The sequence below is a fragment of the Myotis daubentonii genome, chromosome 13, assembly GCF_963259705.1.
Source record: "Myotis daubentonii chromosome 13, mMyoDau2.1, whole genome shotgun sequence".
In the NCBI taxonomy this organism is placed as follows: domain Eukaryota; kingdom Metazoa; phylum Chordata; class Mammalia; order Chiroptera; family Vespertilionidae; genus Myotis; species Myotis daubentonii.
Window position 1 is genome coordinate 15,993,176 of NC_081852.1, and position 27,664 is coordinate 16,020,839.

Sequence of the window (27,664 nt, forward strand, 5' to 3'; positions counted from 1 at the left end):
CCATCCTGCCTCTGTACTTTATTACTTATGGGGCTGATTGTGTCTCCCCCAGTAGGATGTAAGCTCCATGAGGACGGGTATTTTTGGTTTTTTAATGTTTGTTTGTTTTTTCTTTTAGGGAGAGAGGAAGTGAGAGGGAGAGATAGAAACAGTGATGAGAGAGAAGCATCAATCAGCTGCTTCCTACACACCCCATACTGGGGATCGAGCCTGCAACCCATAATCGAACTGGCAACCTGTTGGTGCCTGAAGCAATGCTCAACCAGCTGAACCACACCGGCCAGGCTATTTTTGTTTTATTCACTGCAGCATCCTCAATGCTTAGCACAGTGCCCAACACTCAGTAGGTACTTTAAAAATATTGGCTGAGTAAATGGAGTGGATTCCATCTTAAACTCCCTCTCAGCAGTTAGGCCCAGGCAGTGAGGGCTTGCAGCCCAGGGATCCTGGTTTGAATCCCTGCTCAGCCACTTTCCGGCTTCCTCGCAGCTGCCCCTGTCCTGAGCCCACAGTCCTATGAAGGGTGCCCTCCTGGCTGCACGATCTCTCTCCAAGGACTGCACAACCCCGGCTGGTTGTCCCGGCACCACTTCCCAAAAGGCTCAATTCCACCTTTGCCCAGAGAGGGCCCCTCTCCCCACCAGAACCAAGGGCAATGGGCCCTGACTGCCTCCTCCCGCCTCCTCCCCTTTCTGCCTGTGGGCCTGGGCCCCAACCCTGGCCCCGAACAGAAGAGTTGGAGCCAAATGCTTCTAGCATATACCACCATGGGTGATTTATTTAAGGGCCTCCAAATAATCACTTAAGTGTCACCATGGCAACCTGAAGAGTTACCATGGAGATCGGAGCAGGAAACGTCCCCATGGAGACCCCTGGGAGACTCTCTAGGAAATCATTACCAGGTGGAGGAGGCTGGGGAAGGGGGAGCTAGACAAATAAGGGAACCCCACGGTTCTGTGTAGGTGGGGGTGGGGGGTGAAGGGGCAGAGTGGGAAAGACCAGCTTAGAAAGGCAGCAAGTTAATGATCTCCACCCACTCTAGGGCCCCGGGTGATAATAGCTTCAGTTGTGTGCTCGGAATCAATCTGAGGGGAGAGGCAGGAAACTAGTCACAGTGGGGCCGGAGAAGGGGGCGGGGGGGAGAGACGTACTTTTCATTGTACGCTTCTCTGTATACTGTTTGAATTTCTTTACCACAGGTATGACATACTAATTATTCCAAAAGTAAAATTTATTTACAGAGTAGTTATATCCTGAAACAGCCCCAGAAGGTAGATATTATTCCCATCACACAAATGGCAAAACTGTGGTCCAGAAAGTGGCCGCAGTCGCAGGCTGAGCACCTTTAGTAACTGTCTCTCCTCTGGACCTCCATTTCCTCACCGGTAAAGGAGGTTGGCAGTTTCAACCGGATGAAGGCAAAAGTCCTACTGACTGCAGACATTCTGTGACTATGGCTCTTAGAAGGATTTCTGAGAACCGGTATTGAAATCCTTCTCTTCCTTTTCCTCTCCTCACCCTCTCCCTAGTCCCCCATCCCCAGCAGTGGATCCTCAGGGTTCTAAAGGAAACACTTAAAGAACTCAGAATGGCCCTAGCCAGTTTGGCTCAGTGGATAGAGTGTTGGCCTGAGGACCAAGGGGTCCTGGGTTTGATTCCAGTCAAGAGCACATACCTTGGTTGCAGGCTCCTCCTCAGCCTGGGCCCTGGTTGGGGCTCATGCAGGAGGCAACCAATGTGTTTCTCTCATATCGATGTTTCTCTCTGTCTTTCCCTCTCTCTCCCACTCTCTCTAAAAGTCAATGGAAAAATATCCTCCGGTGAGGATTAACAAACAAACAAAAAAGAACTCAGAATGTCAGGCTAGAATGTGAAGAACCTCTAGATTCTGTCTACAGAGGAGGAGGCTGTGACCCAGGGCGGGAAGGGGAGCCACCAGGGAAAGGCAAACCCAAGCCATGAAGCCCTCTGCACCCCTTTAGGATGAAAGGGTGGCTGTAACAAAGAGTCGAGCATTAGCAAGTGTTTGAGAAGATGCTGAGGAACTGGAACCTTCATACACCGCTGATGGGGATCAAAATGGTGCAGTCAAGTCACAGCTCAGACAAAATTCCATAGACCGGGTGGTTAAATAATAGACATTTTTTCTCACAGTTCTGGACACCGGGAAGTCCGAGATGAAGGTGCTGGCCGATTTAGTTCCTGGCTTGCCGATGGCTGGCTGCCTTCTTGCTGGATCTTCACATGGTGAAGAGAGGAAGCTCCGACGTCTCTCTTCTTATAAGGGAACTAATCCCTTCATGGGGCTCCAGCCTCCAGTTCACAGATAAATCTAATTACCTACCTCAGGCCCCACCTCCTAATATCACATTGGGATTAAGGCTTCAAAGTATGAGTTGAGTTGGGGTAGGGGGGACACAAATATTCAATTCATAACAAGCCACTTTGGAAAAATCTCTGGCAGTTGCTCAAAAGATTAAAGATAGATTTACTGCATGACCCCAGTCCATGCCTAGGCATATCCCCAAGAGAATTCAAAACATCTGTTAACACAAAAACTTGTCCATGAATATTCATAGCAGTATTATCCATAATAGCAAGCCATAGACTACCAAAATGTCCAACAATAGGTGGATAAAGGTGGTATATTCATACAATGGAATATTATTTATTCAGCCACACATAGGAATGAAGTACTAGGCACATGCTACAATGGGGATGATCCTCAAAAACATTACGCTAAGTGAGAGAAGCCATTCTCCAAGGCCCACATATACTAGTAAAGTGATTCCATCTATATGAAATCCAGAATAGATAAATCTACAAAGACAGGAAGTAGATTTGTGGCTGCCTAGGGCTGAGATATGGGAAATTGGGCATGAGGTTTCTTTTCTGGCATGATGAAAATGTTTTAAAATTGATTTTGGTGATAGATGCATTACTCTGAATATTTTAAATATTCTAATTACACTGAATTGTATGCTTTAAATGGGTGATCTGTATGGTATGTGAATGATCCTATATAATAAAAGGCTAATATGCAAATTGACCAAACGGTAGAACGACTGGTCGCTATGATGTGCACTGACCACCAGGGGGCAGATGCTCAACATAGGAGCTGCCCCCTGGTGGTCAGTGCACTCCCACAGGGGGAGCACTGCTCAGCCAGAAGCCGGGCTCACAGCTGGCGAGCACAGCTGCAGTGGCTGGAGCCTCTCTCGCTTCCAGCAGCACTAAGGAGCAGCGAGCCAAGTGATAAGGAGCAGCGAGCAGGCAGGCAGTAAGGAGCGAAGAGTCCCAGACTACGAGAGGGTGCAGGCTGGCTGAGGGACCCCCCCCCAAGTGCATGAATTTCATGCACCGGGCCTCTAGTATCTCAATAAAGCTGTTTTAAAAGAGATCAAGAGGGAAAGTACTACCCAAGGTCACACCACCACTGAGTGGCTGCTCTAGGTCCAGCCTCCTGGCTGGCCTCCTTTCACATCCTCTGCCTCTGCTCTATTGGAGGGAGACCAGCAGGGCCTCTAAGGCTGCATCTGTAATGAGTGGGTACCCAGTGGTTGGGCTCTACATCACGCCCCCCTCCCATGCCCCTGACCAGAGCAGCATGCCTCAACGACCTGGGCTGCCTCAAGATTCCATTCGGAGAAAGGGGTCCACTTCCCAAAGAAGAGAAAAGGAAAAAGTGGAAAGCCATTGAGAAAGTATGAAGGAGGGTGGCAAAGAGATTCAGAACCTGGGTGAAACATTGGCCCTGGAGGAAGCATGCCTTTGCGGGGATGCTCTGGCCTCAGGCTTGCTGACTCTGGAGACACTGCCTCTCCCAGGGCCAGTCAATTCCTAGGAATAGTGAAGGCCTCTCCTTGAGTGCATCTTCCACATGTAAACCAACCAAATGGGAGCCCGTACCCCAACCACTGTTTTTATCTGGCTCTTGTACTTTGGGTCACTAGTCCCCTGCCCTAATTGCCCCAGGGCCAGGTACCGACAACCAGGGACAGCTCCTGCACCCCAGAGCCCACTGAAATTATTCAGACCAGCCCATCTGAAACCTCCTCACCTTGCCTTATCCATCCTTCATGAGAAAATCAAAATAAAGACTCTTGCCCACGCCCCCCACCCTCCCACCCCCACCTCCTGACTGACGCTGGTGCTTCCCAGTGTGGCCCTGCAGTGTGAGTAACATACAGTCTCACCACAACTAAAGAAATATCAGGTCTACATTTTAATATATTTTTACTGATTTCAGAGAGGAAGGGAGAGGGAGAGACAAATAGAAACATCACTGATGAGAGAGAAGCATTGATTGGCTGCCTCCTGCACACCCCACACTAGGGATAAAGCCTGAAACCCGGTCATGTGCCCTGAGTGGGAATTGAACCATGACCTCCATGTTCATAGGTTGATACTCAACCACTGAGACATACCAGTTGGGCTCAGGTCTATATTTTATTTTAAAGATTTTTTAAAAATGTATTTTTTATTGATTTCAGAGAGGAAGGGAGAGGGAGATAGAAACATCAATGATAAGAGAGAATCATTGATTGGCTGCTCCTGCACGCCCCATTGGGGATTGAGCCCGCAACCTAGGCATGTGCCCTTGACCAGAATTGAACCTGGGACCCTTCAGTTCACAGGCCGACAATCTATCCACTGAGCCAAAACGGCTAGGCAGGCCTCCTTCTGCTGGGCTCTAAGCTTGCCTTGGCCCTCTATGACCTCAGGCAAACTCCTTCACCAACATGCCTCACTGTCCTGATCCATGAACCCAGGCTCCCAGCTGTGCTGCCTCAGGGCCTCAAACAATCGTGCTGTATATACTGTTACTTGTGTTTGCACAGGGGGCTGTGCCAAGGGCCTGAGCAGGGACTCTGGTCCAAGCTGTGGACCAGTTAGGAAGAACAAGCATCTTTTCCTAATTTACAAAAAACAACATCCTAATGGGCCAGCTCCACCTGGCTCTAAGTCACCAGCCTCCCCAAGAGGTTGATTTGACAATCACAATGTCTCCTTCTCCAGGAGTGACCAGCGGCTACCCAGTGAATAAATGGCAGCTTATAGCCTTGATCTTCTGACTGTAGGTCTCTTCTATCCTGACCTTTGAATGTTCTTCAAGTCCCAGGAGGGCTCCAAACAGGAGGGTTCCCCACCTGGTTGATGTATGAGACTTTGGCAAGAAAATCGTTTAAAAATTTAGGAAGAAATTAGACATCCCAAATGGCCTCTCCTATTCTATCACCTAGATAATTAGTGGAAAACTAAACATTTATTCTCAGGAGAAATTAAACTAGACAGTCTCTAGAGGAGGGACTACTAGCTGAGCTAGTCATAGGGCTCTGTACTGAGAGCACGGGATTAAGCAAACATTTACAGCGGTAATGCGGAGCTCCAGCCTGCTCATGCACTCAGCACCCAGGACACTGCCGCTCCAGGGGCTGAATAAAAGTGTGCTTGGGGAATCTCACTCACTCCCCACCCAGCAAAGACCTAACGATGCTGGTAACAGCTTCACCAGTGAAATGGCTCGGCCAATCAAAAAGCTCCAGCCATATGCTCAGAGTTTCCAATCAGCTCTTTAGTGCTTCCGTCCAGAAAACCAACATCATTAGACATCTGACAAAAATATCTAACATGAAAGGCAGACATTAAAAAAAAGGCAGCAGCCACAAAAATACTTGAAGGATATGGCTTAGTCAGGAAGAAGAAAAAATCTTAAAACAAAAAACTTATCATTAATATCCTTAGAGTGATGCCCTAACCAGTTTGGCTCAGTGGATAGAGTGTCGGCCTGCGGACTGAAGGGTCCCAGGTTCGATTCTGGTCAAGGGCATGTACCTTGGTTGCAGGCACATCCCCAGTAGGGAGTGTGCAGGAGGCAGCTGATCGATGTTTCTAACTCATTGATGCTTCTAACGCTCTATCCCTCTCCCTTCCTCTCTGTAAAAAATCAATAAAATATATTTTATATATCCTTAGAAAGTGATATTATACATGTCATATAAGCTGAAACAAGAGCATAATATCGTTGTTTATTAAAGGCAGAACATTCAAAAGGCAAAAGGGGCCCTAGCTAGTTTGGCTCAGTGGATAGAGCATCGGCCTCGGACTGAAGGGTCCCAGGTTCAATTCTGGTCAAGGGCACATGCCTGAGGTGCAGGTTCAATCCCCAGTAAGGGGCAATGCAGGAGGCAGCCAATCAGTGATGTTCTCTCATCATTGATGTTTCTATATCTCTCTCTCCCTCTCCCTTCCTCTCTGAAATCAATAAATATATTTTTTTTAAAAAAAGAAAAGAAAAGGCAAAGGGGCCCTGGCCAGTGTGGTTCAGTTGGTTAAGTGTTGTCCCATGCACCAAAAGGTTACCAGTTTGATTCTTAGTCAAGGCACATGCTCAGGTTGTGGGTTTGATCCTTGGTCAGGGTGCATGTGAGAGGCAACCCATCGATGTTTCTCTCCCACATCAATGTTTCTCTCTCTCTCTCTCTCTCTCTCTCTCTCTCTCTCTCTCTTCCTCTCCCTTCCTCTCTTAAAACAAATCAATAACATATATTGAAAAAAAGGCAAAAGGAGCTCTTAAAAATAAAAAATATCCCCTCCCCCCAAAAAAACTCAATAGAAGTATTAGAAGAGAAAATTGAGGAAATCTCCTAGAAAGTAATAAAAAGACATGGAAAGTTGGAGAGAATCGATAAGAAAATCAGAGGGCTTCTCCAGGAGGCTCACCTTCCAAATAATAGGATTTCCAGAAAAAAAAAAAACTAAAAACAAACAAACAAAAACAGAGAAAATGGGGTGGAGGAAATGATCAAAGAAGTACAATAGAAATTTTTTCAAAACTGAAGGACAGATTAAAATGGTCCATTGAGTGGCTGACAGAATGGATGAAAATAGACATACATCAACACAAGTTACTATAATTCAGAACACGGAAAACAAACAGGAGGTTCTACAAGTTTCCCAATGGATTGGGGAACAGGTCAGGAATTAGAATGTCTTGACTGTCTAATAGAAGCACTGGAAGTTAGAAGACACTTAAGCAATGCTTTCAAAATTCTGAAGGAAAATTATCCCCAACTTCAAATTTTATACCTAACCAAACTATCAATCAAGTTTGAAAGTAGAAAAAGACATTTTTAGTCATTTGAGATTTAAAATATCTTTTTCATGGACTCATGAAGATGCTGGAGGATGTGTTTCTCCAAAATAAAGTATTAAACCAAGAAAACACAGACATCAGGAATCTGACACAGGAGAGAATCCCCCAGGATATTAGTGGGTATGTTGCAGGTTGAACACAATGCAACAAGCCTAGAGGGCAGCCAGCCTAAATCAAACTAAGTCAGAAAGCTCCAGGAGAGATGTCGTCAAGAAAATAAAACTGGTGGACTGTCATCTGAATGTACTGAGGGGAGAGTTCAATACCTGGAAGAATCTGGCATTGAGTACAAAGAAAACTAAGTGAATGGGGCAGGGGCGATAATTATTAACTCCAGGGGAAATAAAAACATGTGCATGAAAAGAGAAGTAATCATAGTCCATCCCAGGGCTTATTGTGTAAACACATGGAAATAGTGTTTACCTGGTGGTAATAATGTAAACACTGTCTGTTGCTCTAACACTGTTGTTCTAACCAAATTACTACATGGCTATGTTGGGAGGATGGGGGCCAGGAAGTGTGAGTGGGTTGTTGGAATGAGAAAGACAATCAGTAGTGCCTAAAACTGAAAAATCATGAAGTCGTAATACAACTACATTATTTAGGGAATTGTGATAAACGCCAAAAGAATGAGTCATAAAAACTGAAGGAGTATAGATGAGGGAGAGGGCTCTTTTTTCCTGTATTCCACCACTATTTGACTCTGAGCTATATGAATGAATAACTTTAAAAAAAATTAAAACTTTGCTCTAATTTCTCTCTTACATTGTACACGCTGAGGCAGGTAGATTCAGGAAGCAATGCTAAGGAGATAGAGATGAAGAATCCAGGATCCTAAAAGAATGGTTTAGTAGTAGACAGGGAAGGAAAGAGCATAGGTGAGAGGAATAGCGGTACTTCCTCAAATAGGCAGACCCAGGCTAGTAGCGAGACCTCTTCTGACTCGTCCAGGAAACCTACACACATAACATAACCTTTAAATTTGACCTTCAGGATGCAGCCCTGTTCCCCCGGGGATGGCACGTGAGAGCTTCCCCAGGGAAGGCAGCATGGGATGGAAGTGTCTGGAACCCTATGGCTCCCCACCCTTTCCTCTGCTCCTCTCCATCCTCTGCTCCATCCTCCACCTGCTCCCCGCCCTCAGGACTCCTGCCTAGAGGTGATGACGTGTGCTCAGGCTTGCAGAATCAAACTGGCTGAGGGGTTAGGTTGCACTCCAGAGCTAGCAGACAGACAATCTGGCTTTGCTTCGCCTCCCCACTCTCGCCCCCCCACATCCGCTCTCCCAGTCATGGTCAGGCCTGTAATATCTGGGCAGACAGCGCAGCCGACCCACCTGCTCAGCTTCCCCAGACATTCCACACTCAGACGGCGGTGCCGGGAGTAAAGCTGTGGAGAAAGGGGAGGAATTAGGGGAGAATTAAGGTGAGGAAGTGAGTCGGCCCAGCATAAGCCTGCAGGCATCCGGAGGGGTTCTCACCCTGCCCTGCAGTGGCAGTCACTTGCTTCAGCTTTCAAGTGGGCCTGGGAGTGTTGCTGAACTGCCACTGGACTCGCTCTGTCCCACTGAGCACTGGGTGGGAGGGGAGAGCTGGCTGGGCTTCTGCCCCCTCCTCAGCCACAGAGCATCCCTCACGGGCCCCCCACCCAGGGGAGCGCAGCTTGGGGTAATTGGATTTTGCAAGCAGCAGGTTTCTTTTTCTTGGATTTGTTCTCCTTGTGCAAGATGGAACCAGACGGGAGAGGAGACTCTAGGAAGAGCTGCCTCGCCCTCACCCGCAGGAGCTGCTCACCAGGAGGGTTGAAGGTGGGCCTTTGGGGCCTGGCAGGCAGGAACACACCCTAGAGCTCAGAGGAAAACTGTTCTGTACAGGGTGTGTGGGCTTGCAGTTCAAATTTTTGACCTTGGACAAGACACCGACCTATTAGAAACTATTTCTTCATAGAACATATCCTGGAAACCAAAACTACCTCATCCAGTTGTGGTCAAATTCATCATTCATTCATCCATTCATTTACTCCATAAACACTGATATGTCAGGGTCTGAGCTCATTTAGCAAGAGTTTTTATTTTTAATTTAAAAAATACATATTTTTATTGATTTCAGAGAGGAAGGGAGAAAGAAAAATATCAATGATGAGAGTGAATCATTGATTGGTTGCCTCCTGCACGCCCCCCACTGGGGATCGAGCCCACAGTCCAGGCATGTGCCCTGACTTGGGACACATGTGCCCCAACTATGAGCCATGCTGGCCGAGCTTTTTTTTTTTATTTTTTAGCAAGAATTTTCAAAAAGTAAAACACCACACACTCAAGATGATGACTATAAAAACAAAATAAAAAAACAGAAAATATAAGTGTTGGTAAGGCTATGGAGACATGGGAACCGCCATGCGCTGTAGGTGGATACGTAAAATGGTGCAGCCACTGTGGAAAGCAATATGAGCTTCCTCAAAATATTACACATAGGATTACCATTGACCAAGCAAATACCTCTATACTTCTGGTCATACACACAAAAGAATTGAGAGTATGGTCTTGAAGAGTTATTTGTGCACTCATGTTCATAGCACAAAGCCAAGAGGCGGAAGCAACTCAGTGTGCCCACTTATGGGTGAATGGACAAATGAAATGTGGTCTCTACATATAATGGAATATTATTCAGCCTTAGAAAGGAAGGGAACCCTATCACATGCTACAATAGGGATGAACCATGAGGAGTTTATGAAATAACTCAGTCAGAAAAAGACAAATAGTATATGATTCCACTTATATGCGGTACCTAGAGCAGTCAAATTCATAGACACAGAAATTAGAAGGGTAGATGCCAGGGGCTGGGGAAGCAGGGAAAGGAGGAGTTGTCCTTAATGGGTTTAGTTTCAGGTTTGCAAGATGAAAGACTGGGGAAAACTCACTTTAACATGGCCATGTGGGCACCACAGTTTCCGAGGTGAGCAGTGTTGCAGAATTTTCTGAAAGTGAATTCAAAAAGAGTGATGAAACCTTCTTTTTCTTTTCTCCTTTTTGCTAGCTGAAATGTAGATGCGACGGCTGCATTTGGAGTTCTGGAGACTAGTCGAACGACGATGTGAAAATACTTATCAATGTTTAAGGCCGTGGCCTGTTAAATATGCCTGTGACTCACCAGCATTTGTGTTGTGGGATATGTAATGCGTGTACGTTTGTGTAGTGAGAGTATTAGGCAGAACTGCTTGGAAATTCTCTTGTGAGCAAAGACAGCTATGGCAGAGAGTGGTCATTGTCCTACATATCCATTATCTCGTCTTTAAATGACAGAACTCCCAGGTCTTAGGGGGAATTAAGGGCACCAAGAATAAAGGCTACATTTTCTAGGATCAGGTGCAGGTAGTTGTGTCCATGAGATTAAGTCTGGCCACTGGGATATAAGAGGAAGTGTCCTGTACAATTTTCTGAAAGTGTATTCGAAAAGAGTGATGAGCGTTCTTTTTCTCTCCTCCTACTTAGCTGGGATGTCGACATGAATGCTGGCGCTTGAGTAGCCAAAGGGAGTTTAAGCAGCCGAGCCCCTTGCAGAACAGCGGGGAGCGAGATGAAAGGAACCGCACCAGGATGCAGCGTAAGAACCCGGGAACGGACCTGCGCCAGGGACTAGGAGTCACACACAGCAGCATTGTTAGTGATCACCGGGGCCTGGACACAATTCCAATAACCACCAGGTTATTGGATGAGGGGTGTTCACATAACAGAGCCGAATGAGCAGCAATGAGCAGGTATGACCTACCACCAAAGCATCTACACGGGCAGCCCTCCAAAAAATCATGTTGCAGGCCACAGAAGAAACTGCAGTCATAGAAAATCCCAACCGGGCAACTCTAGACAATGCGTTATCTAGCGATGCATACGTTCATGGCCAATCTACAAAAAGAGGCAAGAAAATGGGCCACAGCAGACTCAGCACAGAGCTTGGAGGAGGGGAGAGGGGATGACGGGCTGTCATGGAGGGGGACGCAGGAGGCTTCTGGGGTTCTGGCCAGGTTCTACTTCTTACTCTGGGGGTGGGAGAGGGGGTGGCCATGTGGATGTTTGTTTTGGAGTTAATCTAACCTCCGGGCATTCGTATTCTGCTTTCTCCCCAATGTGGGGGAGACAGGAAGGGAGGCAGTTGAGTCTGTTTTGACAGCTCAGGGGAGAGAGGATGAATGCCTCTTCCCTCTTCCTTCCCTGTCAGCAGTAATGACTCATCCCACCACCATTTAGCACTTACTCAGTTCTGCTCGAATTACTGTTAGCTGTTAGCACGTCTGTCTCCCTCTGTCATTAATTTATTCATTCAGCTGACAATTACTGAAAGTCCCAGTGTCAGAGGGAGGGAGAGGGTGACAGGAGGGAGTTAACCAATAAAAATGCACAAACCTGGCCTCTTTGCTCCTGCAGCTCAGAGTGCAGTGGGGGGCAGACAGGTCTCCACCAACTGGCCTCATCTGGCCCCGCGCCTTCAGGGCCTGGGTCCTAATCAGGTGAGGCTAAAGGAGCATCCAGCTGGGGGCCCGGAGGAGCCTTCCCACGGCTCTGTCCCCTCTCCACCGAGCGCTGGGGATTGTTGCTTAGGGCCCGATGCGGGTCACAGGTCACAGGTCGGTGTGCAGCTCTTCCAGCTTCAAATACAGGCTGCATTGACTGTCCCTAGAAAGGGACTTCAGAGAGTCCCAGGTCTGGGGTCACCGTCTCCCAGACTATGGGTTAGAGTCATCTGGGGTGCAGGTTCTCAGGCCACTGCGCTGGAGGGCCTGGCTTCACAGGTCTGGTCTGGGACCCAAGAATCCGGATGTCAAATTCACCCCTCTGGTGTCCCATGTATTGTCCAGTGACACATACACCCTGCCCTTTTCTCTTCTGAACGTGAGACACAGCCCACCACCTGGGAGGCCTTGGCGTGATTGGGGGGAGGACTAGCAGGGCGGCCTCTTCATGCCCAGGGAAGTGCTGGACCCGCCGAGGTAGAGAAGGCCTTATTCATTTCTGTCCTCTCCAACTTCTTGCTGGTTAGCGAATGTTTGTGGATCCAAAGTGAACCAGAAACGAATGAGATAGAACCCAGCATTTTTCTGAATCGTCAATAAATCTTGCTCCCAACTTTAAAACACCCCGAAGATTCTTCTCTGAGCATCTGTGTTAACCTGAAAACATTCAGAGGCGGTGCAGTGAGGCGGGAAGAGTTCAGCTCTGGGTCTGGTTTTTCATCGCTGTTCTTGCTAGTCATGTGACCTTGGGCAATCACCTGACTCTCTGTGACATCCCTGTTTGTGAAGTGGACCTGCTCATAATGGTACACACTTTGAGGGTTGTTCTGAGGATTAATAGTTGACATGCAAAGCTATTAAAATAGTGCACTGCGTGGTGCTAAAAAGAATGGTAACTGTGACCATTGTGTTCTCGCTTTTGTCTGACAGTGAGAAGGTGGGGCAGCCTTGGGTGAAGCTGACCTCAGAAAAGGTGAAGGGACCTCTCTGGAGCTGGCCAGCCTCCTTGAATGAAAGATGGTTGGAGGCTGTGAGGGGCGCCCTGAAACCAAGGAGGGAGCGTGCATGCCGAGGGCAGAGTTCCGTACAGGCCACGGCTAACCTGCGCTGGTTGGGATGCTTCCGTGGCTCCTGGTAACTCACTCCTGGGTGCGTTTCGCTCTCTGGAGCCTGCTTCGTTTCACCATGTGTATACGCCGACCCCTGGGGAGTTCCTGATAGGCTCATGTACTTGCTTTTGGAGTCTGGGAGCCAGTGGGGAGAAACTAGAGACAGACTGGTTTCTCAGAGGCCTCCATAGGCACTTTCCCTGCCTGCACTTTAGGGTCCTCTCTTGAGAACAACGAAAGGGCTGGACATGTGGATATACTCAGGTGTGCTAAGAACAGCTGGATTGAGATCAGAGGTGACCCAGGGAGGGGATAACATTAGGAAGCTCCCCCACAATCCAAGGCAGTTTCCTTCCCAAAGATTTATGCCCAGAGTTATTATCCTATTTTACAGGTAAGAAAACTGAGTCACAAAGCAATTAGACAATGGGGAGGTGTGGAAATAAATGAAGATCACCCACAGGAAAATAAGCGAAGGCTCTCTATTCTGAGTTCAGAGCAAGGGAGCCAGCCACTATGGCTGGCTTTTTGGTGGCTAGTGGGGTGGTCAAGTTTTATGGTAGAAAAGGGGAGGACTTGGGGTGTGCTCTGATTGGAGGCTGTTGGCATGGGGAACAGCCTTGGTGGGGCTTTCCCACCAAGGAGCGTCCCAGGAAAGCTGGTGGCTCCCAGCTGGACACTGGAGGCCAGTGTTTCACCCACAGCTGTTTCTCCAGCTGCTATATCTGCACAAATGAGGTTTGGCTGTGCCCACACCTGAGTTGCTGCTAAGGCTGTTGATGCTACCCCTGATTCCATCACTTCCCATCTTCGTGGGCCTGAGCGGGCTGCTTCCCTGAGCTCCATGTGGACTTGCGGCATCGGTACCGCCACTCGCCACTCTGTGGAGGGGGGAGAATTGAGAGAGTGGGTTAAAGGACTTCGAATGCCCTGGGAGGGTTGGGCACAGATGGGCTTCTGACTTACCCAAACCAGAGTCCCCAAGCACTGTCCATTCTAACATGCTGTTTCTGGCTTGACCAGGCCCACGGGCCCGTTTGCATCGGCTTTACTTGTGTCTGCACAGACAGGACCCCGGTTGATTTCCAGTTTGTTCTCCAGCAGCTGGGTTTCATTCCCTTGAGGGCAGGGGTAGCTTAGGTGCATTTTCAAAACATCTCTGAGGCTCCTGGGCCACTCCCTGCGCTTCAGATCCTCTCCCCTGAAAGATGGGAGACACCACAGCCAGCAGGGCTTGGAGGGGTAGGAGTGTTGAGCCTCAGGTCCCTCATCTGTAAAATGGAGCTGATGGTGGTACCTCTGGGCGTGATGCCACGGGGGAAGCCTTCAGTACAGCGCCTGGCATGCACTTAACACTCAGGAAAAGGGAACCGCCAGTCTGCTCTGTGGCTGGGGTTGTAGCAACCCCACAGATACGGGTCCTTCCAGACGCGAGTCTGGTCTAGACTAGAGAGATGAAGTGCTCCACTAGGGAGCTCCTGAGTGCAATTATAGGCACCAGAGGCAGGTATGTCCTCTCTTTCTCTAATCTGTTCTTCCAACAGGTAGTTTTGAGACTGGATGCTGGGATGCAGAGGTCAACTGGATAGGTGCTCAGTGGAGCTTCTAGTCAGTGGAAGACAGTCACTCAACACAGTCACATAAGAAATAAGGTAAAGTGTGATGAGTGCCAGGAGGAAAAATGGCTGCTCAGAGGGAATAGAACCCAATTGTGATCATTTGGGGAGACGCCAGGACAGGCGGGCTTCTGAAGAAAAGACCTTTAAACCGAGGCCTCAAGGAGACGAGCTCTGCTTTGCCCCACTTCCCCTTGCCTGGGTTCTTTCCATCGCAAGTATTTCTGAAGTGCCCACTCTAGGTCTTCACTATCCTAGCCACCCTGCAAGGGATCTGAGAGAAAGAGCAGTGCTAGGCCACTGTCCCCAGTGGGTGGCAAAATACATCCCAGGGAAACTTATGAACAATGCAAAGAAATGAATAATGGCAATGGGGGAGAGAGATTCAAGGTGTAAGCACATCTCTAGTTCTGGGGAGGGACAGGTAAAGTCAGCAGGAGTGGTTCCTGGCCCCAAAGCATTCGAGGGGGTTGTACAGGTAGGTGCAGGGGAGCCAGAAGGAGCGGGCTCCCAAGGGGAGGGCAGAGTGGGTAGGTCACTGGAGCACTGAGGAGGTGAGGAGACAAAGTTAGCAGACAGCAAGCCTTGGGTAGCTACCCAAGGAGCTGCATGTGGACCCGCAGGCAATGGGGAGCTTGCGAAGACTCTTGAGGAAGTAGCACTGTGGTCTGAAGAATGGATGGAGCATGGATTGAGACTATGTGGCCAGTTCTGACCCAGTAGGGCTCATCCAGATGGCTGCTCAGACCTGAGGTTCAGCCTCACTGTTGTCAAACTACCAACCCTTTGGGAGAAGTAACCAGGAAGTGATCAGTTAGTATCAGATCCTTTCCAAATACGGCTTCCAACTGGTTTCTGTAGAAGAGCTATACCTTCGGAGTGTTTTAATGGAGGGCGGGAGGGAGGAAGAGCTGGGTGTAAGCCTTGCAAGGTTGCTGCAGACAGTTTGGGTGGTATCCAGAAGGAATGAAGACTGAAATTGAGGATTCCAAAGGAGGGCCTCACTCCAGGACAAAGAGCAACGAATTTAGGTGATGAGTGTAAACCTTTGCCCCACTTCTGTGTGGTTTTGGGCAATTCCTTGGCTCTTCATTGATAAAAGGAGGTGGTATACTGCCCTAGGGCCTCACCTGGTGCCTGGATCACAGTAGGCATTCAATAATTAGTTAATTATTTATTAATCATTAATTAATCCATTTTAAGGTTCCCAAATGCTTTGAATTTCTGAACTCAGAATTTTGCCCTGTCTGGGTACTCTGAGCAAGATTCATCACTGGATATGAGCCCTCTCAGATGTCCTGTTTTAAAATCGTAGGGCATTTGCCTCTGGGCTATTCCTGAACTAAGAACAAAAGTAGTCCGGAAGAAAAATGTCTTCACGATTTGAGAAGCTACTAATAGCCAAGTGTAAACTAATTTTTTCCTAAACAGGTATGGTTCATTTCATTGGCATAGCAGCCCGAAACAGTTGTGGGAAACATGGCATTTTCATAAGTAGTACTTCATTTTCAGTATCCTGGAGGAGTTCATTGTTTTAAGGAACTCTTCTTTTATGTTTATTCTTTTAGTTTTTTAAATTGAATTTATTGGGGTGATATTGGTTCACAAAACCATACAGGTTTCAAGCGTACAATCAACAAAACATCCTGGGCACACTGCACCATGCACCCAAAGTCAAGTCTCTTTCTATCCCATTTATCCCCACTTTGCCCTCTTTCAGCTCCCCCACCTCCCTTCCCCTCTGGCTATCACCATACTGTTGTCTGTGTCTCTGTTACATATATATATATATATATATATATATATATATATATATATATATATGAATTTTGCTTAATCCCTTCACCTTTTTTTCACCCAGCCGCCAACCCCACCTCCCCTCTGACAACTATCACTCTGTTCTATGTACCTATACTTCTGTTTCTATTTTGTTTGTTAAATTATTTTGTTCATTAGATTCCACATATAAGTGATATCATATGGTATTTGTCTTTCTCTGACTGGCTTATTTCACTTAGCATAATACTATCCAGGTCCATTCATGCTGCTGCAAAAGGTAAGATATCCTTTAAAAAATTATTTTATTTTTTTAAATAAATTTTTATTGATTTCAGAGAGGAAAGAAGAGGGAGAGAGAGATAGAAATGCAAATGATGAGAGAGAATCATTGATCAGCTACCTCTTGCACGCACCCCACTGGGGATTGAGCCCACAACCCAGGCATGTGCCCTTGCCTGGCCAATGCTCTATCCACTGAACCAACCAGCTAGGACTCCCTTTTTCTTTCTTCTTCTTCTTCTTCTTTTTTTTAATATCCCAGTAGTATTCCACTGTGTACCACAGTTTTTAAATAAACAAACAACAAGTGCTGGTGAGGATGTGGAGAAAAAGCCACCCTCGTGCACCTAACGGGTTGGAGTGCTCACCAAGTGACAGGCGCTGTGGTGGGCACTGGGGGTTTGACAGCGGACCAGTTACTATCGCTCCTGTCCCCGCAGAGCTTAGTCTTTGGGGATTGCTAGTCTTCTCTTGCTGCCATAACAAAACTTCCACCAACGCAGAGCTTTAAAACGACCTACATTTAGGATCTCCTAGCCCTGTAGGTCAGAGGTGCAGTTGGCTGGGCTGCTCAGGGTCTCACAAGGCTGAAATTAAGGTGCTGACCCGCCGGGCTCTCCTCGGTCTGTGCGAAGAATCCACTTCCAGGCTCGCTCGGCTGTTGGCAGAACCCAGCTCCTTGCACTGTAGGACTGAAGTCTCTGCTTCCTTGCTGGCTGTTAGCTGCGGAGGCCTTCGTTCCTAGCACCTCTCTCTGGTCCTTGCCTGGGGGCTCCTGCCTCTCAGAGCAAGTCGAGCCCTTCTCTACTTGGACTCTCCCTGACTTCTGCTTCTACTGCTTCCAGCTTGAGAAATTCTCTGCTTTTAAGGCCTCATGCGATTATACTGGATCCACCTGGATAACCCAGGACAGTCTCCCTCCTTCAGTCTGTAACTTTAATCGCATCTGCAGTTTCTTTAGTCATATGACATATTTCATAGTCGCAGATCATGGGGACCAGGGCATGGACATCTTTGGGGGGCTGTTCTGTCTACTAGAGGGCTATAGAGAAGTGAACTATTTTAACAATATACACTGATCAGTGTTAATAAAGGGGAGGTAAGAAGTTGCAATGGGAGCAAGGAGCAGAGACATCTAGATCTTTTGAGAGGAGGCTGGTAAGGCATGGCTGGCTTCCTAACGCAGGGAGCATCTAAGTTGAAATGTGGAGAAAGGGCTCTGAATCAAAGGGTTATGTTGGGGTCCAACCCCAACAGGTCCAGGGGTTCCCAAAGGTGTGGACAGAGTCGGCAAAGAAGGAATGACACGGAGACAGCGTTCAGTTGATCAGCATAGCGAGGTTCTTTTGCCAGGTTCTCCAGCCAGGTTCGGTTCTTTATTCTCCTGTTACATCTGTATTTATACCAGTTGATTTTAATCCTATCCATTCTATTCCCAAGGTTAGGGCATTTGTTAATCTAGTTCTGTTGAGTTTAATCCTATCAATTCTATTCCAAAGGTTAGGGCGTTTGTTAATCTAGTTCTGTTGAGTTTAATCCTGTCTAGGTGAATCTCTGTGTTCCATTATAAGGGCTATTCCAAGGTTACTGCTCTACTGATAAACTACAAGGAAGTGACTGAAGGAGATTATCCTACCCAGTAAAGGTTATGTCCTCCCAGCCTCCCAGCTTGCCTTCCCTGGGACTGCCCTGTGTCAGTGAGTCTCCAGGGGTATAGGCTTTGGTGCTTTCCCTGGTGGGCAGACCCCTGGGGATGTGGGCCCAACAAGTCCCAAATTTATTGCCAACAGTCTTAGTCCAAGTTCTTCATAAGTAGTACATGGTATTTCTGTAACACTAATGGGTTTCACTGATTTATTCTCTTCCTTAGTCCTGTTAATCCCTAACTCCAGGAAAAAATCCTCACCTGGGGAAACAACCTTTCTCGGAGAGGTGACCTTAGTTAAAACACATAGCACTAAGAAAGGGAGCAACCATATTAAGAACAGTATGCCATATACACCAGGTCCCTTGAAACATAAGCTGTGCAGATGTTTCTTCCCTGCAACGACTGTGTCAAGCAGCAAGGATGGACCGGCTTCCGGCAAGAGTGTGTGTGAATGTATGAAAGTGAGTTTGTGTGTGAGTGTGTTTGTGTGTGTGAGAGTGTGTGTGTGAGTGTGCGTAGGGTGCAGGGGTTGTATCCAGAGTGTGGGAAGGCTATTCTCAAGGAAGAGAGACCCTCTTTTCCTACGAGCAGAAGGAAGCAGAAAAGAAGGGTAAATCTACAGGGACCTTCTTAGTGAAAGAGTGATGTGACAGGGGGATTTGTAAAATGAGACGCCCATCTCTGTCCTTCATACCTCCCCCATGTGATGAGACTGTGTTCAGTTCCTGGGGCTGCCATAACCAATGACCATGAACTGCATGGGGCTTAAATCAGCAGAAACGAACTTTTCTCAGTTCTGGAGGCCAAAAGTCCAAACCCCCCGATTTCGCAGGGTGGGTTCCTTCTGGGGGCTCTGAGGGAGAATCTGGTCCAGGCCTCTCTCCATGCGTGGTGGCTGCCAGCATTCCTCAGTGGTCCAACCTCTGCCTCCATCCTCACGTGGTCCCCCTGTGTGTGCCTGAATCCAAATTCCCTTCTTCCTACAAGAACACCAGTCATTGGATAAAGGCCTACCATAATCTATGACCTCATTTTAGCATGATTACATCTGCAAAGGTTTTATTTCCAAATAAGGTCAAATTCACAGGTACCGGGACTTAGGATTTGAACGTATCTTTTTTAGGGGGAGAGGGGGAGCACAATTCAACCCAGAACAGGGCACAAAGAATGCAGTGTGTGGAAAGGTGCCCTGAAGGGTAGAAAATGCGACAGGAATTCAAGGTCATACCAAAATCACCGGTTCAAGGGACCTTAAAGTTGAATATATCCCTAAAGTAAACTATTTCCTCCAGAATTTATGTTTTGCATAAAGCCTCAGAGTTTCCAATAAAGGGTTTGTTGAAAGTAGTGTCCATCACTGCGCAGCCCCTGGGAGAAAGCACTCTTAGCAAATGGACTTCCTCAGCCTTGGCTTCCTGGGAAGGCTTCCAGGGACAACACACACGCTCCCCACCTTCCTTTTCGGGGTTACTGGGGACGGTGCCTCCCTGCTGCCCCTCCTGCCTCAGGGACCCTTTGCCTTGGATGGGGACTTACTGTTGGTTCTAACCATAAACCAAATTAGTCTCAACACCACCCCCCCCCCCATCCTTTCACCTTCCCCCCACCCCCTAGATTTCCAGTTAATCCATTTAAGAACAGAGGTCCAGGTGTGTCTGGAAGGATGGGTGCCTCTGGGGATGATTTAGGCTCTGTGGCTGCTGAAAGGGAAGTGGTGGCCAGAAGGGGGAACCGTCTCTCAGGGGCAGGAGGGGGAGCAGGAACCAGGGAGCCTGTCTGGACCCCAGGCACTGTGCCCTGTGCATGAGCCCCTCCTCTCCTGGAGCCTTGCTCAGCCACAGCAGCCCAGAGTCTCTGAGCAGGGAGGCAGCTTAAAATAGTTTCCTTCTGCCATTTCGGAGTCCATCTGGGGTCAGGGGACCCTTAAAGAGTTTGATCAAAGCTACAGACCTCTCTCCTAGAAATATACGTAACTACCCACAGAAAAGTTCAGATAACTTTAAAAGCTTCCCCGACACCTTGAAGCTTATGAACCCAAGGCTCAGGACCCCTGGTTGAATATACTCTCCACCCCGTTTTCTGAGGAGAAAACAGAATTCAGCTAGGGGTAATGGGTTTGCTCCCATGTTGTCCAGCTCCTTAAAGGGAAACCCAAAACTGAAGTGCAAAGTCTGGGACTCTTGTTCTAACCACAATATAGAGAGTTTGTTTCCATTAAATAAAAGCTACTCCTCCCCTTTAAAGATGAGAATCTGAAGGAGAACTTTGCTTTAGCGGGAAGTAGAGGAAGTGATGGGAGTGATGGGAGTATCAGCTGGAAAAGCACCTCTGCCCCCTCCCCTCCATGTTTGTAAATGGGATTCACCCATCACAACACATTTGCAGTGGCCCTGGGATCCCACTGTACACCAGTGTGGCGGGGTGGCTGAGAGCAAGCAAGTGGGGTTCCAGCTTCTAAGGACCTTGTCCTCTGAAGTTAGTGGTATGTATGTGCTGGGAGGCAGAAGACACTTGGAGCAGGACCTCAGACCCTCACTGAGGGCATCACAGCGGCAAGGTTTCCATAGCTCACTGCTTTGCCTCTTCCCCAGACGAGCTAGAATCTGGGGGTGACATCTAGCAGGGAGAGCACCTCTGTTGCCCAAAAGATTAATGGCTCTACAGCAGACCCCCAATGCCTTCTTCCTCATCCAGGAACACATGCCCTCCTCTTCCCCACATTCAAACCCTGTTAGACTCTGGGGACCAACCCATCTCAAATGGGGGTGAGGACAAAGATCCCGATGAACCGAAATTTGGGGGGTTAGATTGGGAAAGTCTCTATATACGTGCTCTTTGGAGGCGGGGAACTCTCACAGACTCAATGGGGGTCTTAATTTGGAGATGTCCAAGTTTAGGGGTGCCCATTCACCCTCAGTTGTCTCCAGGCTTTATTTTGGAGTTCTCATATTAGGAGACCCTGCATCGGGGTCAGGGTTTTTGGTTTGAGGGGGTCTCCAGTTGTATGAGGCATGGCCGTGTGCCTGGCCCAAGCGGCGGGGGCTCCTGCGGCTTCCGGCGTGGCCCCTAAATCCATGTCTCTCACCCTCTGCGGCACCTGGGCTTGGGGGACTAGGGGAGGCGATTGAGCCGTCTGGGGGCGAGCACCCCTTCCCTTGCCACCCCTCGGGGCCGGCCAGAGCGCCCGGAGCAGGGGACAGGGTGGGGGACCGGCGGGGGCGCACGCGCCGGGCCGAGCCTGAGCCGTCGGGGGCCTGGGAGCTGGGAGCTGGTTTGGGGAGGGCCGAGCCGGGGTGTCGGGCGAGTTCTCTCGCGGGGCAGAGGGAGCGGCGGCGGCGCGCGGGGGAGGGAGCCTGCCCGTTGGAGCCCGGCCTCGGGCGCGCCCCGGCCGCCGTCTCCACCTCCGCCTCCTTCTCCTCCTCCTCCTCCGTCTCCTCCTCCTCCTCCTCCTCCTCCTCCAGTCCCGCCGCCGCCGCAGCCAACATGGCTGCGCTCCTGAGCCCGGGAGGCGGCTGCCGCTGAGCGCCGCCCGTCGCCGGGCCCGCCGCCCGCGCCCCCGCGCATGGCCCCCGCCGCCCCCCGGGCCCCGGCGCGCTAGGCTGCAGCGGGCGCTCGGGAGCCGGAGCCGCCCGGCGGGTGGGCGCGCCGCCATGGAGCCGCAGCGCCGGGAGCTGCTCGCCCAGTGTCAGCAGAGCCTGGCCCAGGCCATGACGGAGGTGGAGGCCGTGCTCGGGCTGCTCGAGGCCGCGGGCGCGCTGAGCCCGGGCGAGCGGCGGCGGCTGGACGCGGAGGCGGGCGGCTCCAAGGCGGAGCTGCTGCTCCAGCTGCTGCTGACCAAGGAGCGAGACCACTTCCCGGACCTGCGGGCGGCGCTGGAGAAGACACAGCCCCACCTGCTGCCCATTCTCTACCTGAACGGCGTCGTCGGGCCGCCGCAGCCCGCCGAGGGCGCCGGTGAGTGTGCGACCCGCCCGGCCTGGCGGCCCGCCTGCCACCACCTCTCCCTCCGGCCCCTCCGAGGGCCACGGCTCTACCTGGCGCGGGCCGCGGGACAGCCTCCCCCCTTTAGCTGCGGCGACCCCGCTTCACACCTCCTCCCGGGCCGGGAACAATGCCCGCATGGCAGGCCTGGACTCGGGGGCCAGGGCTGCAAGGGTCCCCCCGAGACCACCGAGTCCAACAGGGCCAGCCTCCTGGGGACCGCGGAGGGGTGTCTGTCGGCCCCATTTCGGAGGCTCCTCACCACCCACCGGTCCTTGGAGAGCCTCTGTTCGCCTTTAGTTCAGGAAACAGGCAAGAAGACTGGGACCGGGGCCAGGACCCCGATTCCCGACTTTTGGTCCCTGCCCCCTGGTTTCGGGACCACTGGTGCCTTTTCTCTTTCTGGCTCTCTCCGCTCCCTCTGCCCAGCGCGCAAGCCTTTTGCTAGCCCAAACTTGCGGTTGATTGTGCACAATGCCTGCTAGGTTTCTTTGGAAACTGTGGGCCCGGAAAAGTTGGGGAAGTTGCATTGCACCATGGGAAAATCCTAGTAGTGGCTGCTGGGGCTCAGATCCCTCCGTGAGCGCTGAGCTGTGCGACAGCGAAGGCTGGTGCTGGTTCCCTTGGGTGGTGGGTGACGGATTTGTGAGTTTTCACGTGTGTGGGGTTATGCTGGGATTTTGTGACAAGTGGTAGGCCTGGACTGGCCTGGTTGGGGAGTGTGGAAAGCCAGTATTTCAGACAAGGAAGCTCCAGGAAGGTGTAGTAGCAGTGAGGAAGGAAGAGAAGGAGCATTTATTAGGCACCTACTGTTGTGGTAGGGACACTGGTTTATCGCGTTTGTTACTATGTGAGCTATTATTCTTACCTTGCCAGAGAGAAAACTCTGGCTTGGAGTGGTTAAAATGCCCAAAGTAGTTTCCAGTTGTGACCTACTGTTTTATTTAACTTGTTCGGAGCCAGGAAGCGGTAAGTGCTACCGTTTCTATGCCTTCTCCTTATGTTAAGAGTGAATCGAAAGGACCAAAAGACTGCCCTTAGCAACTTGTAGGCCCAAGGCTGAGGAGACCCGTTTACAAGGCTGTTAAATGCCTCGCTTATTAAGGGGATGATTTTATAAGCTGTTCTCGGTAACAGCTCTGATGTACACTGGCCCTCTGGACCTCAACCTTTTCTAGTGAAGGGAACTGACATACAGAGGGACTAAATGGCTGGCCACGCAGCATATCGTTTTATTGGTGGCCCTTTTGTCTCCACTCTGGGTTGCTGACTCTCTAGCATTTACACCCCTCAAACCTGTGTTCTGTCCCCCAATTATGATCATATCTGAGTTTCTGGGCAAACCCAGCCCTCTCTTGGAATGGTGTTTTTGAAGATGCCAAGAAGGATAAGGACGAGGGAAATCTCATTGCGGTAATTTTTTTTTCTTTTAAATTGCTTTTATCTTTCTGCCTGTCTTTCCTTTTATCTGTCTTTGAAGGAGCAGGTTTATCGCGGAATCCAAGAAGTCGGAGTGCAGAGTCAAGTCCTGCTGGGGTGTGTTTGAATCGGTGCTAGTCGTAGTATCTGGCGTAGAGGGGTGAATTGCCATTACTTAGGTCCCCCCTTTGCCTTGCCTGGTGGAGAAGATGGGGCCTCACGGGACCAAAGTTCTAGGAGCTGCTCCCAACCTGTGAGGAAGGAATGAAAGAGAGTTTGGATTTTATGCCCAAGGGTAGTGATTTCAGACCCTCCTTTTACTATAATGCAGAGTTCTATAGCCTTGCAGAGGGTCATGGAATCCTCAGAAAAATAACTTTCAAGGGGAAGTTAAGTTATTTTAGTTAATACTTTAGAAAAAATATAGGGTAGCATTTGGTGTGACAAGATGCCATCTAGAGCTTCCGGGGGAGAAGTGGCATGATGTGCAAGGAAACAGTAGAGCAGTGGTTCTCAACCTTCTGGCCCTTTAAATACAGCTCCTCATGTTGTGACCCAACCATAGAATTACTTTCGTTGCTACTTCATAACTGTAATGTTGTTACTGTTATGAATGTAAATATCTGATGTGCAGGATGGTCTTAGGCGACCCCTGTGAAAGGGTCGTTCGACCGCCAAAGGGGTCGCGACCCACAGGTTGAGAACCGCTGCAGTCGAGTGTTGGGATCTGTGTGAAGGATGACATACTGTGCAGTGGTTTTCCAACTTTTTTTTCTTTTAGCCAGGGAGCCCTTACGGGGCAAAGCTCAGTGCATAAAAGCGGTTGAAGGGTGGGGGATGTACCCGTCTCAGCCCCAGGGAGCCAAAGTCAGGGGAATCCAGGACTGTGTCCTGTATTCCTGCTCTCCCAGCAGTTTCCACTCTGCGCGCAGGTCCACGGCTCTGCTATGGGTCGGCCTTAGAGCAAGGCCCTTGTGGGATCCTGAGAGGAAGCAGTCGGCTTTGTAAGGATCCAAAGCGTCAGGGGAAGGTCCCTTTGTCACCGTCTCTATATTGGAGGTGCTGCCACCACCCAGTTAAGGGCTTCCTTGGCCCAGAGTGCCCATCCCCTGCCTGGCACTTGTTTGCTGTGGGAGTTTGCTGTGCTGCAGGCAGACAATGTCTGGCAGCCCCCCACCTGGGCCCTGGAACTGGGAGGAAGCTGGGCAGGTGAGCACAGCAAACCCATCTGTTCTGCTCATGCTCAGTGAGAGCCCCGGACATTTATAACCCACCATGTTTAGGCTTGGAGTATGAAAGCGGCTAAGAAAATACAGTGCTGTTTTATTTCGGGTGGCAGGGGGACTCCTATATCAAGATAGACAGTACATTGCTGTTCAGCATACGGCATCTCACTGCCTGCTTTAGTATCTCAGTTAACCCTGTGGCAACCCCAGTGAGATGAGTGATGCCTTCCTGCGTTATGCGGGGTTCTGTGCCCCCATCCCTGAGTGTGAAGACAGGACAGAAGTTGCAGGGCAAAGAGGAGCTGGAGTCAAGGTGACGCAGTTCCTGATTCTGTGATGGGGACACCTTTTCCTATTACCTGATTTGGCCCTCCCTCTGTAATGGCAGGCACTTCCTGCATTGGGGACCCCTGGGCTCATGCAGCCTTTCCTTGTCCCTGTGTATGGGTCTGCAAGGAGGAAGTGATGTCTCTGCCCCCGCTGATGGTAGAGCCAGGAGAGAGCTGTTGTCTCCCTCTGAGTGGCTCAGCCTGGAGGGTTTCTCCCCAGTTGTATCAGGATCGTGTTTGTTCACGTGGAACCCACACAGTCTCCCCCCCCCCTCCCCCCCCCCCTTTGAATTCAGTTACTAACATCTGGGTTTTCTCACTTGAGGAACATTGACTGTCTGTTCCTGGAGTGAGGGCCTTCCTGGCTGTGAGCCTCAGTGTGTTCATCTGTGAGATGGGGCTAAGGGTACTACACTGCCTGCCTCAGCCACTGGGAGGGCCGAATGTGATCGGAGAGGACTGCAGTGCCTGGCTCTGTGCTTGGTCCAGGCGAGGCCAGAGGGTGTAGCTAGAGACAGGGGTGCGTAGGATGTAATTCCAGCCTGCAGCTCACTGCCTCGTTGGGGGAATGGGACACTCAGGAGAGTGACATTATGAGACAGATCAATTGAGTGATACAATACAAGCAGGCCTTTTCCTCCTTTTAAAGCTCTGGATGCGACATGCTTTCCCAAATACTCTCCTCCACACCTAGGGGCTCTAATTCCCTCACTGTGGAGGGCTCCCCGCGGCAGGCCTCCCTTGTGGGGCAGAAGTGGCCGAGTTTGGTGATTGCCGCTGGTCCCTGTACTGCACGCAAGTCAAACTCAGAGGCTAACACGGGCCAAATACACGAGGCATGTGGCCCGCGGGCTGCAAGTTTGACATGCTCGCTATAGTGTGTGCTCCAAGCTGGATGTTTCTTCTCTTCCCCTCGATGCCTCATCTTTAGTTTCCGAGTGAGCTGGCTGATTTGGCTTCACCAGAGTGAAGAGAATGGAGACAGCAGCGGCTGCTGGGGATGCTGGGGGAGGCTTCATGGAGGGACTGGAGCCTGAGCTGGGTGTTGAAGGGGGACTTAGGACACGCAGAAGGAAAGGAGGATGTTCTGGGTGGTAGGCATAGCTGGAGAGGAGCAGTGTGTTTTCAGGTTGCAGAATCAGGCCAGCCCGTGTAGCGCAGGGGACGCAGAGCTAATCTGCAGGACCACGATGGCTAGCCGAGCGAGGGGTTTGGACGTCTCTTGGAATTCAGGCATCGTGCACTTGTCAGAAGTTAGAGCTGGAGGAATTTTTCTTAAAGGGATAACCCTGCCAGGTTTTTCCAGTAGGACAGGTGCAGGTGGCTGCTGATAGTCAGGTGTGGATTATTTATTATTCATTAGAGGTTACCTGGGCCTTTTGTCTCTCCCTACTCACTTAGGTACCAGCCACCTTTTCTTCATCTACTTTGCCCTGGAGGGTCAGCAGGGACAGTAACATAAATAAAAGTTCCAACCAGTGTAGTTTTTCTTTTAATTGTGTTATGTGAGAGGAAGAGGTGGAGGAACTCGGAAGTAATGATTGAGAGGAGTTTTCTAAGAGAAAGGCAGATTTTATTTCTCTCTCTCTGGTTTAGATCAGGGTGCCTCTTGCAAGCGACAGAAACGTAGCCCAAACTGTATTAGGCAGAAAAGAGAAATTTATTATATGATATTTCAAAACCTTGGGATGGATTGGGGAAACTGGTGCTTGGGTGCTTGATCCTGAATGCCGCACTCTTTTCCTAGAACGTGGTCCCCAGCCTCTGGGCTTCCATCTTCACAGCCCCTGACCAGAGAAGGAAGGGAGCTCTATCCAGTTAGTCCAGGCAGAAAAGTCTCCTGGCAGGACTTCAATTGGCCTGACAAGGGTCATGTGTCCGTATGAGGCCCAGGCCTTGTGGCCAGGGCTAGAGGACCGAGCTTGGCCCAGCAGTGGACCCAGCCCATAGGGTTGGGTGACGGGATGCTGGGGTTGGTTCTTTAGAGTGGGGAGAAGCAGTTCTCCAAAGGAAGAAGACTGGGAAGGATGTTGTGCAGGTAAAACAGCTGGTGGGGAGGTGGGCAGACTTCACCGGGTTTTAGACTTTGAGCAAGGCATTTAACCTTTCTGAGCTTACTCTACAAAATAAAACAGTAACTACGTCACTATGCTATTTGACAATCCGTGGTAAGAAAAAAGGAGGAACATTTGTTACTGTGGTGAGCAATACAGCCCAGAACCAGCCTTAGAACCAGAAACCCGGGATTCTCCTGATATCTCTGAGGGTTATGGGAAGTTCCTTGTAAACTGTGCTGAACAGATGGCAGGGATGCTTTAACTGTGGCTGTGGGTCACCGAGAGTAGAATGTCATCTCCATGAGCTGAATTTGCTGTTCTGTTCCTAATGCCTGGAATAGAGCCTGGCCCAAGATAGGTGTTCGGCGTATTTCTATTGAGTGGATGGCTAGTCAGCTGTGTGTACAATGTGTGGTGCGATCCTGCGTAAGACCTGATCCTCTTCAGAAATATGTGCAGATTTCTTTTTTATTTTATTGTATTTTTCCCACCACCATTTATTCCCTCTATGCCCTCTTCACCTCCACCCTCCCTCTCCCCCTGGCAATCATTTAAGTGGTGA

General features: G+C 49.8%; 1 protein-coding gene across 4 annotated transcripts in view; it reads left to right on the forward strand.

The window, feature by feature from the left end:
• The first annotated feature begins 21,551 nt into the window (after nucleotides 1-21,551).
• Nucleotides 21,552-27,664, forward strand: part of DLG5 (discs large MAGUK scaffold protein 5) — a 108,478-nt gene continuing 102,365 nt past the window's right edge. For 2 of the 4 annotated variants that reach the window (XM_059662251.1, XM_059662255.1), the window contains exon 1: nucleotides 21,552-22,044. In XM_059662251.1, the coding sequence (XP_059518234.1) occupies nucleotides 21,741-22,044 (304 nt within the window). In that variant the 5' untranslated portion in view covers nucleotides 21,552-21,740. The remainder of the gene's footprint in view (nucleotides 22,045-27,664) is intronic. The other 2 variants (XM_059662252.1, XM_059662253.1) reach the window with 1 other exon arrangement.